Consider the following 13,427-nt stretch of genomic DNA (forward strand, 5'->3'; position numbering starts at 1 on the left):
AGTTTATTCATATCTTTTACAAGCGTTTGTGCTCATTTGATTGGTTGATTTTTTCTGAATGGTTTCGGGGGGAAATGAAGTTAAATATTGCCCTGCACTAAACCATTATATCTTTCACTGTTACACAAGTGGAAAAATATTGTATTTCATGTGTATGAAAGGATGATTACTGTCGAATGTTGTATATGTATTAGCAGTTAAGAATTAAAAAAACGCCGGACTATCATGGCAGACAATAAACATCACGCAGTCATTTTGTTCTTCTGTATTGTGTATGCGACGGAAAATCAAAACTAGACATACTAATGTTCCTGCATCTGTTAAACATCCTGATTTAATATCATCGATAAATTCTTTAGACAAAGTCGCATAACTAGAAATTAGAAAAATTGTGAATCAAACACCTCAATATCATTTAAATTTCTGGTGTTTATTTTTGATTGCCTTAAACATGAATGTCTCACATTGGCAATATGAATTATACCTCACGAAATAAAGTATATGCTGATAAACAACATGCACAAATTTCTATAAAAAGTACATATCTTGTGCCATCATCTGGGCCTACTTAACGTCGAAAAACCTCTAAATGAGCTAGTTCTGACGTATCGATCTTCAAAGACAAACAACAAGTTTATATGCAAAATATCATCCAATCTTTAGAAAACAGAGGTATAACCTGTTTTAGGCCAATCTTTGGCGTTATCTACTAACAGTTGGAACTTGCATGCAATATTGTTTTAGACGGTTTTTAATGTCGATTCAATATACGCGTATCTGGTTCTCTTTGTGTGGCATAGATATTTAAGCTTATTTTCTCTTTTAACTTGTTCTTCGGCATACAAAAACAATATCATAATAAAAGCTGTTGATATGTGTTACTCAGTATTCATGCATCAAGTTCAAATCAAAAGAACCAATGTGTTTTATTTCAGTTCGTTTTCGACTAGTATAATTTGCGAATGCAATGCATAAAGCATAAATTCCAACAATTCAAAAGGGTTTCACTGTTTTAGACACTTTGAAAATTTAAAGAATACGTCAAAATCCAATACTCATGCATTGCAGTCTACGTTGTGTTGACTAAGATTTGCGTCTTTCATTTTCTAACAAAATATTCAGTGACTAATGAAGAAAAGAAAAGACACAAGAAAAACTAACTTAATATGAAATCTAACTTAAAAAATGATTAATCTTTACTGATATACTAAATCAAGGCTTCAGATTATGTAAAATGTTCATATGTGAGGGCCTTACTTAATAAAGTAAAAATTTGGGTCAACAGCTGTTGTCGTCTGATAACATTTTCCCATAAACTACCAGGCCATTAGATCCAAATTGAGAATTACGCTTGAAAACGAATATAACCATCTTGGATTAAAACAGAAAACCGGGATGAATTGCAAGTATTGTCTGTTCAACCCTTCTAGATAGAGAAAATCTATATGAGATACACATAATCCAAATGTTAAGATTTACTTTCTTAACAAAATCGAGGAAAAGAAAACTGGAGTGTTGCTACGATAATTGGAACATTTCAGTGGTCATTTGTGACACAGATATTCCATAACGGTAAACAATCTCGTGTATTCCTCTATTAAACTTTCGATGAAATAACTTCAACTTTACCACTTGAAACCTGGTTCAACAGCTTCCTTGTCAGCAGAAAGCATCTATGAAGGAAATCGTGATAAAAAATACAATGCCTTCGAATATGAATACAGCAGGGTTTAAGAACATCCGTTGTTCGACCTGTTAGTCAAATGCATTTTGTTTAACTATACTTTTCACTTTTTTGGTCTTTTGGAAAATGTTGTTTGCTGTATTTAGACCCCTCTACCAAGAAATTGTTTTGCATGCACACGTATAAAAATTGCGGTTTTTATCTAACGCAATCATAGGTTTGAACGTTGTTTTCAATTTAGACTTATATATATATATATATATATATATATATATATACAGAATGTATTTTCAGCCTTGTATCACCATCACTGCTGGTGATCCGATGGATAAAGTCTGTTGTAGAGTCGTCACTTATATATATATATATAAATTGCCTAACAATGTAATTTTAACACACTATTGAGTATGTAAATATTAGAATGTTACAGATTACATAGCAGAGGAGAATCGTCAACTGTCAATCTCCAATTTTTACAAACAATTAACCACAGATCTAACACAAACTACCATTCGAAAGATCAACACCATCCTTCAAGAGATGTGCGACCAAAAGCATATCGATAATGACACCTTTGACTATCTTCGACCTCTTGAGAACGAAGCACAGGCTGGAAGATTCTATATGTTGCCTGAAATACACAAAACTGGCAATCCAGGTCGACCTATTGTATCAGCGAATAGTCACCCAACTGAAAAAATATCCGAATTTGTAGACCATTACTTAAGACCTCATGTTAAATAACTACCCTCTTACATGTCTTACATTCAGGATACGACAGATTATTTAAAGAAAATGGAAAGCCTTAATCCTCTACCTGACAATACTATACTCGCATCTATGGACGTGTCTTCTTTATATACCAACATTCCACAAGACAAAGGAATAGCAGCGTGTGAAGAGGTATGGAACACTCGTAGTGACAAAAATCCTCCAACTGAGTGCCTTGTTACACTTCTAAAACTAGTACTGGAGAACAACAACTTCTCTTTCAATGACAAACACTATCTCTAGATAGACGGCACTAGTATGGGCACAAAAATGGCCCCATCATAAGCCAACATATTTATGGGCCAACTTGAAAAACACCTCTTTGCCAGTGCTCCATACCAGCCATTATCATGGTTTCGTTTTATTGACGATATTGATTTCAAATGGACAGATTCACAAGACCATCTGAATAAATTTCTACAACACTGTAACTCTTTCCACCAATCAATTAAATTTACACACGAAACATCTATGGAGAAAATAAACTTCCTTGATACTACTAGTTATATCCAGAACGGAACCATTGTAACGGACCTTCATACGAAAAAAAAACCGGACAAACATCAATTTCTTTCTCCTAAAAGTTGCCATCCTAATCACTGGTCCCGGTGTATCCCATTCAGTCAGGCATTGCGAATCAAGAGAATATGCTCAACCGAAAATATGCAAAATGCTAGACTTGGACAACTACGTAAACATCTAGTTGTTCGAGGATACAATAACAACATCATTGATACAGCTTTCGAAAGAGCAAACAACACTAGTCGTCATGAACTTCTGGAGTACAAGGATAAAAATAAAGGTCAACAGAACACCTCTTGTACTCACTTACCATCCTGATTTTAAAAATGTGTCATCCATTGTTCAAAAGCATTGGAAAATTGTAGAAAATGACTCCAATTTAAAAAAGGTATTTTCCTCACCACCAGTCATGGCCTTCAGAAGACCTAAAACATTCGTGACAAATTAGCGACAGCTGTATTAACAAAGCAACCTACTCCACCTCCCGGTTGCTGCAAACAATGTGGTAGAAGGAATTGCTTATGTTGTAAAGCTGTCAATACAAGTAGTTCTTTCATCAGCTCCTTTACAAAACAAAGTTATTCCATCTACTCAAATTCCAACTGTAGAACGGAGAACTCAATTTATGTATTAACATGTAATACTTGTGGCATTCAGTATGTGGGGGAAACAATGAATAAATTTAATATTCGGCTTAATAACCATCGTTCATGGTACAATACCAACAAAAACTGTCCTCTCACAAGACATCTTCGCTCAAAGAAACATCATTTTGATAATGTTACTTTCCAAATCATAGAAGTCAATACCGAGTTGGACACCACGGCGAGAAGGAGAAGAGAAAACTTTTGAATCCACCAGCTCCACACTTTAGAACCTGATGGTCTTAATGAAAAAGACGAGAAAAGATACAAGAAAGATAAAGAATAATTTAGTACACATCATCGTCCTTTTTATCCTGTAATATTAAACATTGGACGTTGCAAACTTCAATCACCAATTTTGTAAATAATCTTGAACTTCATCCAAATTTTGAATTCTTTACAAGACAGCTAAATTTATGTACAATGAGCTGCAAAAGTTTCTTATCTACATCCGATTTCACCTGGATAGATGCACGCTTGATAAAGCTAGTTTGTCTAGCGAAATATTGCGTTTATTTTTTATCGATCGCGTTGTAAATATTTTAAACATTCTAATATTAACATACTCAATAGTTTGTTAAAATTACATTGTTAGGCAATTTATCATTTCATTTGTGTAATTGAATTAATCTTTGTTCTGATTAATCCACACTCAAATAGATTCGTATGTTATTTGTTGCTATTTATAGGCACTTATATATATATATAGAAGTCTATAAAAAGGACCAACCAGCAAATTTAATATGTACCGGATCGTCTAGAATAGACGATACTGCGCAGATAAGAAAAAAAATCATATAAGTCTAAAAATATTTGAAGGCAGATTTAAAGGTTATCCAATGGAATGGAAACATGAATGTATATGACGAGATATTAACAACACTGCTTAAGTGATTTTTCTTCATAATTTACTTTGTTTGCCGTGGATTTAATATTTTAATTTCGGGGAAATATTAAAACGAAAGTTGTATAGTGTCAGGATATATAAGGTGTTGTATAATTTTCTGAAGCACTTTTGAACCTTTTCGAATTTCATGATTTTGGCAGTCATATTTACCGATTTATGATACCATCATTATAATTTCATTATAAAGTACAAATATGGTCACTGTTAGATGATCTGGGGAAATCTTTTTGTTATACAAACCATCCTGAGATATAAAAACTACTTATTTTTAGTGACGTCTCAGTAGTTTGAATAAAAAGAGGAAATATTTTCACTTTAAATTGATGCAGAAAATGTGTTGTAGTCATTTTGTACAAAAATAGTCTGTTTTAGTTACTGTGGGCACATATTCTTGTTATACAAACCATCCTGAGATTAAAAAAAAAATCTTCTGACGTCTCAGTATTTTGAATAAAAAGAGGACATTTCGGCATTATCGATGCAGACAAAATTTTGAAGTAAATTTCTAAAAGTGTCCGTTTATGATTTTTTATATTATAAATAAACTAAGGTTTCAACCCCTTCAGGCAAAGTTGACCTGAGATGGATTTGGCTATTTTTGTAGGTCCTTGTTGGTCATATAGCTCTTCAACTGTTTCGATTCCTATATATTCACGACTATGAACGTTGTACATCAATAGGGACAAAGGACAGACCTATGTTTGTTCAAGCTTTAGTCCTTGATAATTGTTGTGGTGGGAGCATATGTTGAATTTCCAAATGAATTGTCAATACCTGATTACTTTATCAAGCAGTGTATGTAATATGATTGACAAACAAAAACTACGCAGTTTGGGGCTTTCTCTTTGGAGACAAAAAACATAGTTGGTATGGTGGTCATGATGTTTGACTAGTGTTGAGCAACATATAGGTCTTTGAACATAGATGTAGAATGAGTCTTCATAGCTATAGACCCATTAACATGTTTAATATCAATTTGGATCAATGACTTCACTCCCTAAACCCTTTCAGAAAGAGTATCTACGTCTTCGTTTTCACGTTTAGCCCTTTGCCTTGCTTGATCTTCGACTGATCCATGACCACTTGTATTGAAAGTTGTATTTCAAATTTATGGATTTAGGTGCACGATATTTAAGCTTTTTGATTAACACAGTTCGCAGCTAATCGTTGTTGAAAATGTTTAGGTCACCAGCAAAAACGTTTCTCGTCACATTATGTATAAAGCACCACTGCAATCAGTAGGTTTAGACTTGAACCCGTCAGTACTGAGATCCTGCAACGCGAGTTTGTATAGCTGAACTTCATACATACTAACAATACTTTTATTATACATTTAAAGGGCTTGACCGTTAAATCGCGTTATCAGAGGAAGGCAAGGGTTGCAACAGTTCATGCATAGGTCAATTTCACGCATATGTCTTCATAAGATTACACGGCATATAAATTGTAACAGATGTAGCACACCTCGCAGTAATCTGAATGCACGATCTTTAGGAAGTAGCTGAATATATCTAAGGTCAGATTGTTGAGTTTATTGTAGGCATAATTAATGAAAACCCACCCTTCCCTCCTCTTTTTGTTTTTGGATACTGCTGTTTAATGTTTTATTTAACACATTTCTGCTTGTCTGTAACTCCAACATATATATGTAAATCCTTTCACGGCTTCTGAATTTACAACTCTTCGCTAGTTTCTTTAAACACAATTAACCATAGTATGATGTCCCTCTGACGAGTGATAACGGATTGACAGTTATAATGTACCAATAAATGATGTAATGACAGTCTTTTAGCAGTGGTCATCATTAGGTAGGACTTTATAGGCTTTATATATGCAATATACGTATACATTTCCACCTCAAACGTAGTTTCACATGTTGATTTCGGACATCTGTTGCCAGGCACATTATTATTTCAAAATTTCATTTCGTTTTAGTTTTTATTTGAATTTTGAATTTTCATTATCTATTTTATTTTTATCATTTGATTTGCATTTTGAATTTGCATCTAATTTACAGTTACCCAAATACCCTTTGTTTATGGGTTGGTATCCGACAGAAGCCATTATCTTACTTCCCCAATAACATATATTTTGACTTTAATTACGTATTCTTTCTTATGATAATAAATGAGTCTGTTGGTGAGTTTAAAATAAGTATTTGGGAAAAATTACGACCGCAAATTAAAAAAATTACATATAAGGTCAGGTCATACACTATGCCTCGCAAAAGATTAATTGCTGATGCCTCAAAGACTTAGTGCAACAATCATTTTGCGCACAGAGAGCATGTTTCTCTGAACGTAAGTGGGATTTGATTTAATATCATTATTTGTGCTTTGCAAATAACCCACACCCACTGAATAATAGGATATCTTGGCACTTGTACCATTTTACTATTCAATCAAACTTTTGCAGTCTTTCTGGATTAACTGATAAGTGTGAGATTTTCAATAAGAAAATTTGATATAGTCGTTTATAAAGGCAGTCAGTAACGAATGTTTTTTTAATCTTTCAAAACAAAAGAATCATACGTTAAAAATAGATAACACCATAATAATGACATTGAATTTCATAAATCAAAGTTTTTACAAAGATGATTAATACTTAATACTTTGACGGTATAGCTTTTTGAGAGTATCAACCGATAAGAAAACAACGTTTATTTTGATAAAAAAGAAAATTAGTCGATATCCCCTTACACCCGTGTGTAATGATCATACAGTGTATTCTATGTTCTATGACATAATCGACCTGGACGTTTCTTTTGATTCATTTTTTTTTCTTGGAACAGATATAGAAAATATTGAGATAAAATTTTACTAGCTGCAGATGGAAAAAAAATACTGATCAACGGGGTAATAAGTGTGATTTCTGCTTCAAAACAATTGTCCAAAAATAACCATGCTAATTTACTATTACCTTCTTCACATAATCCAGGAAGCAGTGCAATATCATCCAATGCTATATCACCCTTTGAATCCTCTCCACGAATACCTTCAAATACAATCTTGTATGGTTTAGATGAATACATGTTTAAAGAAGCCAATAACCATCTCTTCGCAATATTTCTCGATTTAGACCAAGCAATTGTTGAAACGTTTTCGAAATCAAAATAAACATTTAACGTGCCCATATCCCTTCCATACATATAATACCAGAAGGTAAAACAGGCATCACCATCAGGATATACAGTTTCACTTGTTAAATTTGACATCCGTCCTATCGATATTCGTGAAGCCTCGAGGTAAATGTACCCTCCAGCACCTGTAGATCAAATCATATAACCGTAAGTGAACAATTAAGACAAAAACACATACACAAATTGGAAGACGATAGTCCGAATTTTTAGTTCGAAGAAAGTGTAAAAATTCGTGGAATCTTTCAAGTTGACAAATTCGTTTCATAATGTGGCGGTCTTTTTGTTTTTTAAGTTCTAGATAGAGTGCCTCTTTGAGCAAGTAATTGTATGTAAAACGTTCTACTTGTGAACTAAAAGGGCGTTTGAACATGTTGTTTAAGTCTACTTGATTGTGTCAAAGGTGAATTAAGGTATACGATTACAAAAGGAGTTTATGTTACAAAACATTAATCATTTGATTGCTGCAGTTGATTAAGGGATTAAGGTAAAATGAAGTGATGATTGAGCGACAATTTACAATATAGCAACCAGATCACGGGTTTTTAGATATATTAAGTTATGATATGTTAACATGTTCTTGTATGCACCTATTGTAAGTCAACTAATCGAGATTGTAAGGAAATCGTATTGAAATTTTCAGCTGAATCGCGCAATATATTCGTGTGTTGGTCCCAATCCATATTTTAATGATTTGTAAGTAAAAAAATGGTGTTGATGAGAAATGATTGCTAGACTCTGTTGATTATATTCAACTAGAACTCACCCGCGACATGCCGGTCCCTGACTGAATTAACGTACCTACATTGTACGCCTTATTTTAGCCTGGATTTTTAGCATTGTCATCTGATAAAAGTCATGCTGCTTATAAGGTGCACAGATTTCTCTGCTTTCAAAATTTTTCTGTGTGAACCCGTCCTTATTTTATTACTACAACTGGAAACTACATGTGACAATTATTGAATTTAGTAGTGTCAATCCCTGTATAATGACGAAGTTCATGTGTGATTATGACCCGTGTATATAGCAAATCCCTAGTACACCGTTTGGTGGTGCGCCTGACAAAGGCGGAACGTACAGATTAAGTAACAGGTAACAGGTGACATATACTATTGGTATCGGTATCGGATTCGACCCGGAATTTGTTAATTAGTGGTAATTTTATTTATGTGGAAAACAAAAGGGCCTGGAATGGTGTATTTTTTAATCAACACCATTGTCCCGTATTAGTTATATATAAAGTTGAATTCTTTGATTCGTCGTTTTTACGTCATGCCGGCTAACAAATTGGACCTGGTTATTTTAGTAGTATAGATAGTGTATTTAAAAAAAAAAAAAAAACGCGCCGATTAGAGAATTGTAAAAGTCTCTCTGTTTACTTTATTCAATAGTTTATTTAAAAAGAAAACGCGCCGATTAGAGAATTGTAAAAGTCTATATAAATGTTTACCTCTAAATGTATTTTGTTTTTTTGCATTATTAGGGTGCAGTTTAATTCAGCTATACACTATTATATACATCCACATGTATTTCTATCAAAATGCATGTTTTTGAATTAAACTGAGTGGAAAAATATACAGCACGCGATTTCAATGGTGGAATATTTTTTTTATCCTAAAGATTACAGAGACATGTATCTAATTTAAATCTGAATACATGTTTATGTAAACACCACATGCACGTGTGCTAAGAACTAGAAGAAGATAACTTATTATGGTACTTTAAACGATGTTTGGGAACAGATATAACCTCTGTTTAGAACTGTCAGAATAATCTCAGGACAGTTCTACCCTATTCGTGGAAATTATTTCTATGGTAAAAGTGTCATGGAATAAATAAGAGCTGTACTAACCTATTCTAGAGATACAACTGTTAGGATGTGGGATACATTTGGGATCAGTTATAACTTCTTTTAGAATTGTAAGAATAATCTCAGGACAGTTCTACCCTATTCGTCGGAATTATTTCTACGGTAAAACTGTCTGAATCATTTCTAGGGTAGATTTTTCAGAATCATTTCAACAGTAGAACTGTCAAAATCAATTTTTGAATATAACTGCCAAAATCTCTACAGGGTACGTATTACTGTCGGAATCAGTTCAATGATTGAACTGTCCAAATCTGTACTTGGGTAGAACTGTGAGAAACTGTTCTGAGGAAGAATTGTTCTAAATGACAACAGGAGGTGATGAGGGCAAAGCTAACAAAATGATACCCCCGCCACTTCCAAACTGAATAAACTTAATGAATAAATAAGAGCTGTACTAACATATTCTAGAGATACAACTGTTATGATATGGTCTAGGGTAGAACTTTTAGAATCTGTTGTAAGTGCGAAATGTTAAAAACGGGTCTAGGTTAGAACTATCCAAAACTGTAATAGGGTAGAAGCGCTTCTATGAGAAACTGTTCTAAAGTTTTCAGGAGATCTGTTTTACGGACCGATATAGAACGTTTCTACTGACAATTCCTTGTAGATTTGAAGAGAGGTTAGAAATAATTCCTCCTGTATTTGTCAAGTATATCTATAACGATACGTTTTTATATGAATTCGCTCCCGCCGCGATTTAGCCTTTTTGTGCAGATGCGGCGTAAAGAAATCACCAATCAAAAATATATAACGATACATTATTTAGACACTGCTTTTACTGATCATTAGATTACCGTCTTGTGTCGTTTACATCCATCGCATCATCATATTCATATATATAACTTAAACAGGTGTTTTCATTTTATATAACAATTCAACCGATCATTTCATGTACTTACTGGTACCAAGAGTGTGATCAACATCAGGTCCAGTATAATCAGAAGGTGTTCTGTCATGCCAATTTGTCCATTTATAGGCAGTTTCCTCCGTTTTCCATCCGCATTGTCCTGTTTCAAAGTTACAGTCAATATCTGAAGTTGAAATATTGGTGTTAGCCAACACTGGTCTTCAAAAGCCTACTAGAATGCATATGGGTTTTATTCATTGTTGAAGGATTCTTTGAATAATTGTGAGATATATAATTTCAGAGCCTTATGTACTATGTTGTTTACTTTTCATCCGAATGACAAATGACTCTTTACAGCAATTTTATCACCCTCTTAAATAACAATCAAATATGCAAGTGGAGTCATTTCACATAAAGAGTGGAAATAGAAAGGGTATGTCTCCTCCTTACACATGGCAAGCAGATTTAATACAGGACAAGCTCATCTATGTAGACTACGGAAAGACCGCGTAGAATTTCATTGAGAGCAAGTTAATTTTTGAAGGAACTTGCAACCCGATCACGCTTACCTTATTTTATGCCTGCACATGCAATTCAGATGAAATGTTTTCGATTATTTATCCGACATTTCCATATGTGTATAAACAAAAACCTACCACCGATTTATATAATTTTTGTAACAAATGATTTTTCAAAATATTTTCAAACAGACCTATATCAACTTAGGTAATACATAAGAATTTAATCAAGAAAAAAATATAAAAAAATAAAAATGTCTACAATGTATATGTTAAGTATAAAAACACAACTTTTTGTACAACTAAAAAATACAAATGGATCGGCCGCTTATAAACAGTAAGATGCATTTAATAGCAAAGTGGCACATGTAGATTTTTTGTACAATTATGCGGTAATAATGAAATAAAATCCTCTTTTTTCGAGGAGCTAAACTGGAAACCTCGTGCATACAATGAAAGGGATTATGACAACACTTATATTTCAAAACACTTTACAAATGTGATGCCAAGGATGTATAAGAACCGCAATAGTTGAAGAGCTTTATGATAAAAATAGACCTCATCTTGATCTTGATCTTGATGATGATATAGTACTGTGACACGTCCGATGGACATTATTACACCTCGCTTCAGTCACAAAACAATAATATCAAAATCCATCTAAGGTTAACTTTGCCCGAGGGAGTTAGTTGCTTGATAAGTTCTAAACTTATACACGGACAATTTAAGAAAGGTTCGCTTCAAATCGTAAACGAGTTACTGTTATTAATGATAATTAGTTAAATATGTTATGTTACAAAAAATGCCAAAACTTTATTTTTGAAAGGATTTTAATGTCTTTTTATTTATTAAACATTATTTATGTTTTTCTTTTTGGCATACTCTACCGAGGACGAGCTGGTTTTTGCATGTCCCCCCCTCCCCCTTCCAAAAAAAAAAATCATTTAAAGATAATAGAAATTAGTTTAACTTATTGCAAAATTGATCAAATACTTGTTGCTTGTCTTAAAAAGTCCACAAATAATCCATTAAGTGAGTAGTGCAGAGTGGATCAACCGAGATAAAGGCTGGATATATGGACTGCCTCTGGATTAATCAAAGAGGGAAACAATCAATATTAAATAGGGGACAGAATCGTGCATTATAACAGGCCAACCACACACCCACAAAGAAATGTGACTACAATTCTTAAATGTGTAGAAAGCATAAAACTTAACCCTTCCTTTCTTGACGTGTTAGCAGATTAATACATCGCGGACATCCAAGCGGTCCTTTTCGCAGCATGAATATTACTGCCTGGCGGTTGACAGTATTTCGATACTTCAGTCAACTTTTCTGGTTTTCCTGTCGTAAAACCGGACTGAAAACAGAACTATCGGGCTATATAGAACTAACATTGGATAATACACTTTCAATTGCATTCATATTGCGTCGCAAGGTACTTGTATCTTCCCATGCTTACCTTTCTTACAGACAGTGTTAGTTATTAAAATGTCGTCAATAGCAATGTCACTTTTGTCCCCATCACCACGAATAGCTTTAAAATTAATTTCATAAGGTCCTATATCTTTCAATGCCAGCGACTGAAAATACCATTTGTTTCCTTGGTTGTATGATTTGCTCCACAGTTCAATGGTATGTTCACGATTCAGCTGAAATACTTTCAAAGTTTTGATATCACTCCCATACATATGATACCAAAACGTCAAACACTGCTTTGGACTCCGTACTATCACACCAGTAAACAGATCACTTTCGTCATTAGATATCGATTCACTGCTAGATTCTGTATACATATATTGACCATTTGCTGAAAAAATATATGATACTATGAAGTCTGCATTAACAATATGTAAACTGTTCACAAATATCTACCATACTAATCTAATACTATCTTAGAATATAAATTCCTAATTTCTCCGTTAAAACCACGGATTTATTATCCGAGAATCAAGTGGAGATATTTTCTGAGAAAGCCATAAACAGGTGTCGCTGCGCAGAAAAATAATTCCCCGCGGAAGAAAACCCGTTAGGAAATCGTGAATTTGTGATTTTGTGAAATTTCAAAAAAACAAACGTATCATGAGCGGTATGGTTGATATCATAAGTTTTTGAAACATTTAGAACTGTTTTATTTTGATAAACTGGAACATGGAAAACAGAATTGGGATGGTCACATGACGTTACCATTCGTTGTTTACACATTAGCAGAAGTTCAATACACATCACAATTACTCCCTAAATTTTTTTCTTAAAACTTCTCTTGACCAACACAGCTCAGAAATATGACAAACTTGTCACAGAGGAGAAGACAGTCAACATGTCATTGAAATGAATAAAATCTATCATTACATTGGTTGCAATGAATTACATTGATTTCCCAGTGAAATAAAAACCGATAATTTCACATGTGAAATAAACGTGGTTATTTCACTCCTCTGACGTCATACAACAATCGGCGTTATCATGCGTCGATAACGTCGGATCAAAACAAATTGTGAATGCGTAGAAAAAGATATAGTTCCTTA

General features: G+C 33.6%; 1 protein-coding gene across 1 annotated transcript in view; it reads right to left on the bottom strand.

Annotated features, from left to right (window-relative positions):
* Window positions 1-12,707, bottom strand: part of LOC127707507 (MAM and LDL-receptor class A domain-containing protein 1-like) — a 30,394-nt gene extending 17,687 nt beyond the window's left edge. The window contains exons 1-3 of the mRNA XM_052212085.1: window positions 12,362-12,707; window positions 10,434-10,565; window positions 7,448-7,792 (exon numbers count right to left, since the gene is read on the bottom strand). Coding sequence (XP_052068045.1) covers window positions 7,448-7,792; window positions 10,434-10,565; window positions 12,362-12,695 — 811 coding nt within the window. The 5' untranslated portion in view covers window positions 12,696-12,707. The remainder of the gene's footprint in view (window positions 1-7,447; window positions 7,793-10,433; window positions 10,566-12,361) is intronic.
* Window positions 12,708-13,427: the final 720 nt, after the last annotated feature.

The sequence above is a fragment of the Mytilus californianus genome, unplaced genomic scaffold, assembly GCF_021869535.1.
Source record: "Mytilus californianus isolate M0D057914Y unplaced genomic scaffold, xbMytCali1.0.p SCAF_7, whole genome shotgun sequence".
Classification (NCBI taxonomy): domain Eukaryota; kingdom Metazoa; phylum Mollusca; class Bivalvia; order Mytilida; family Mytilidae; genus Mytilus; species Mytilus californianus.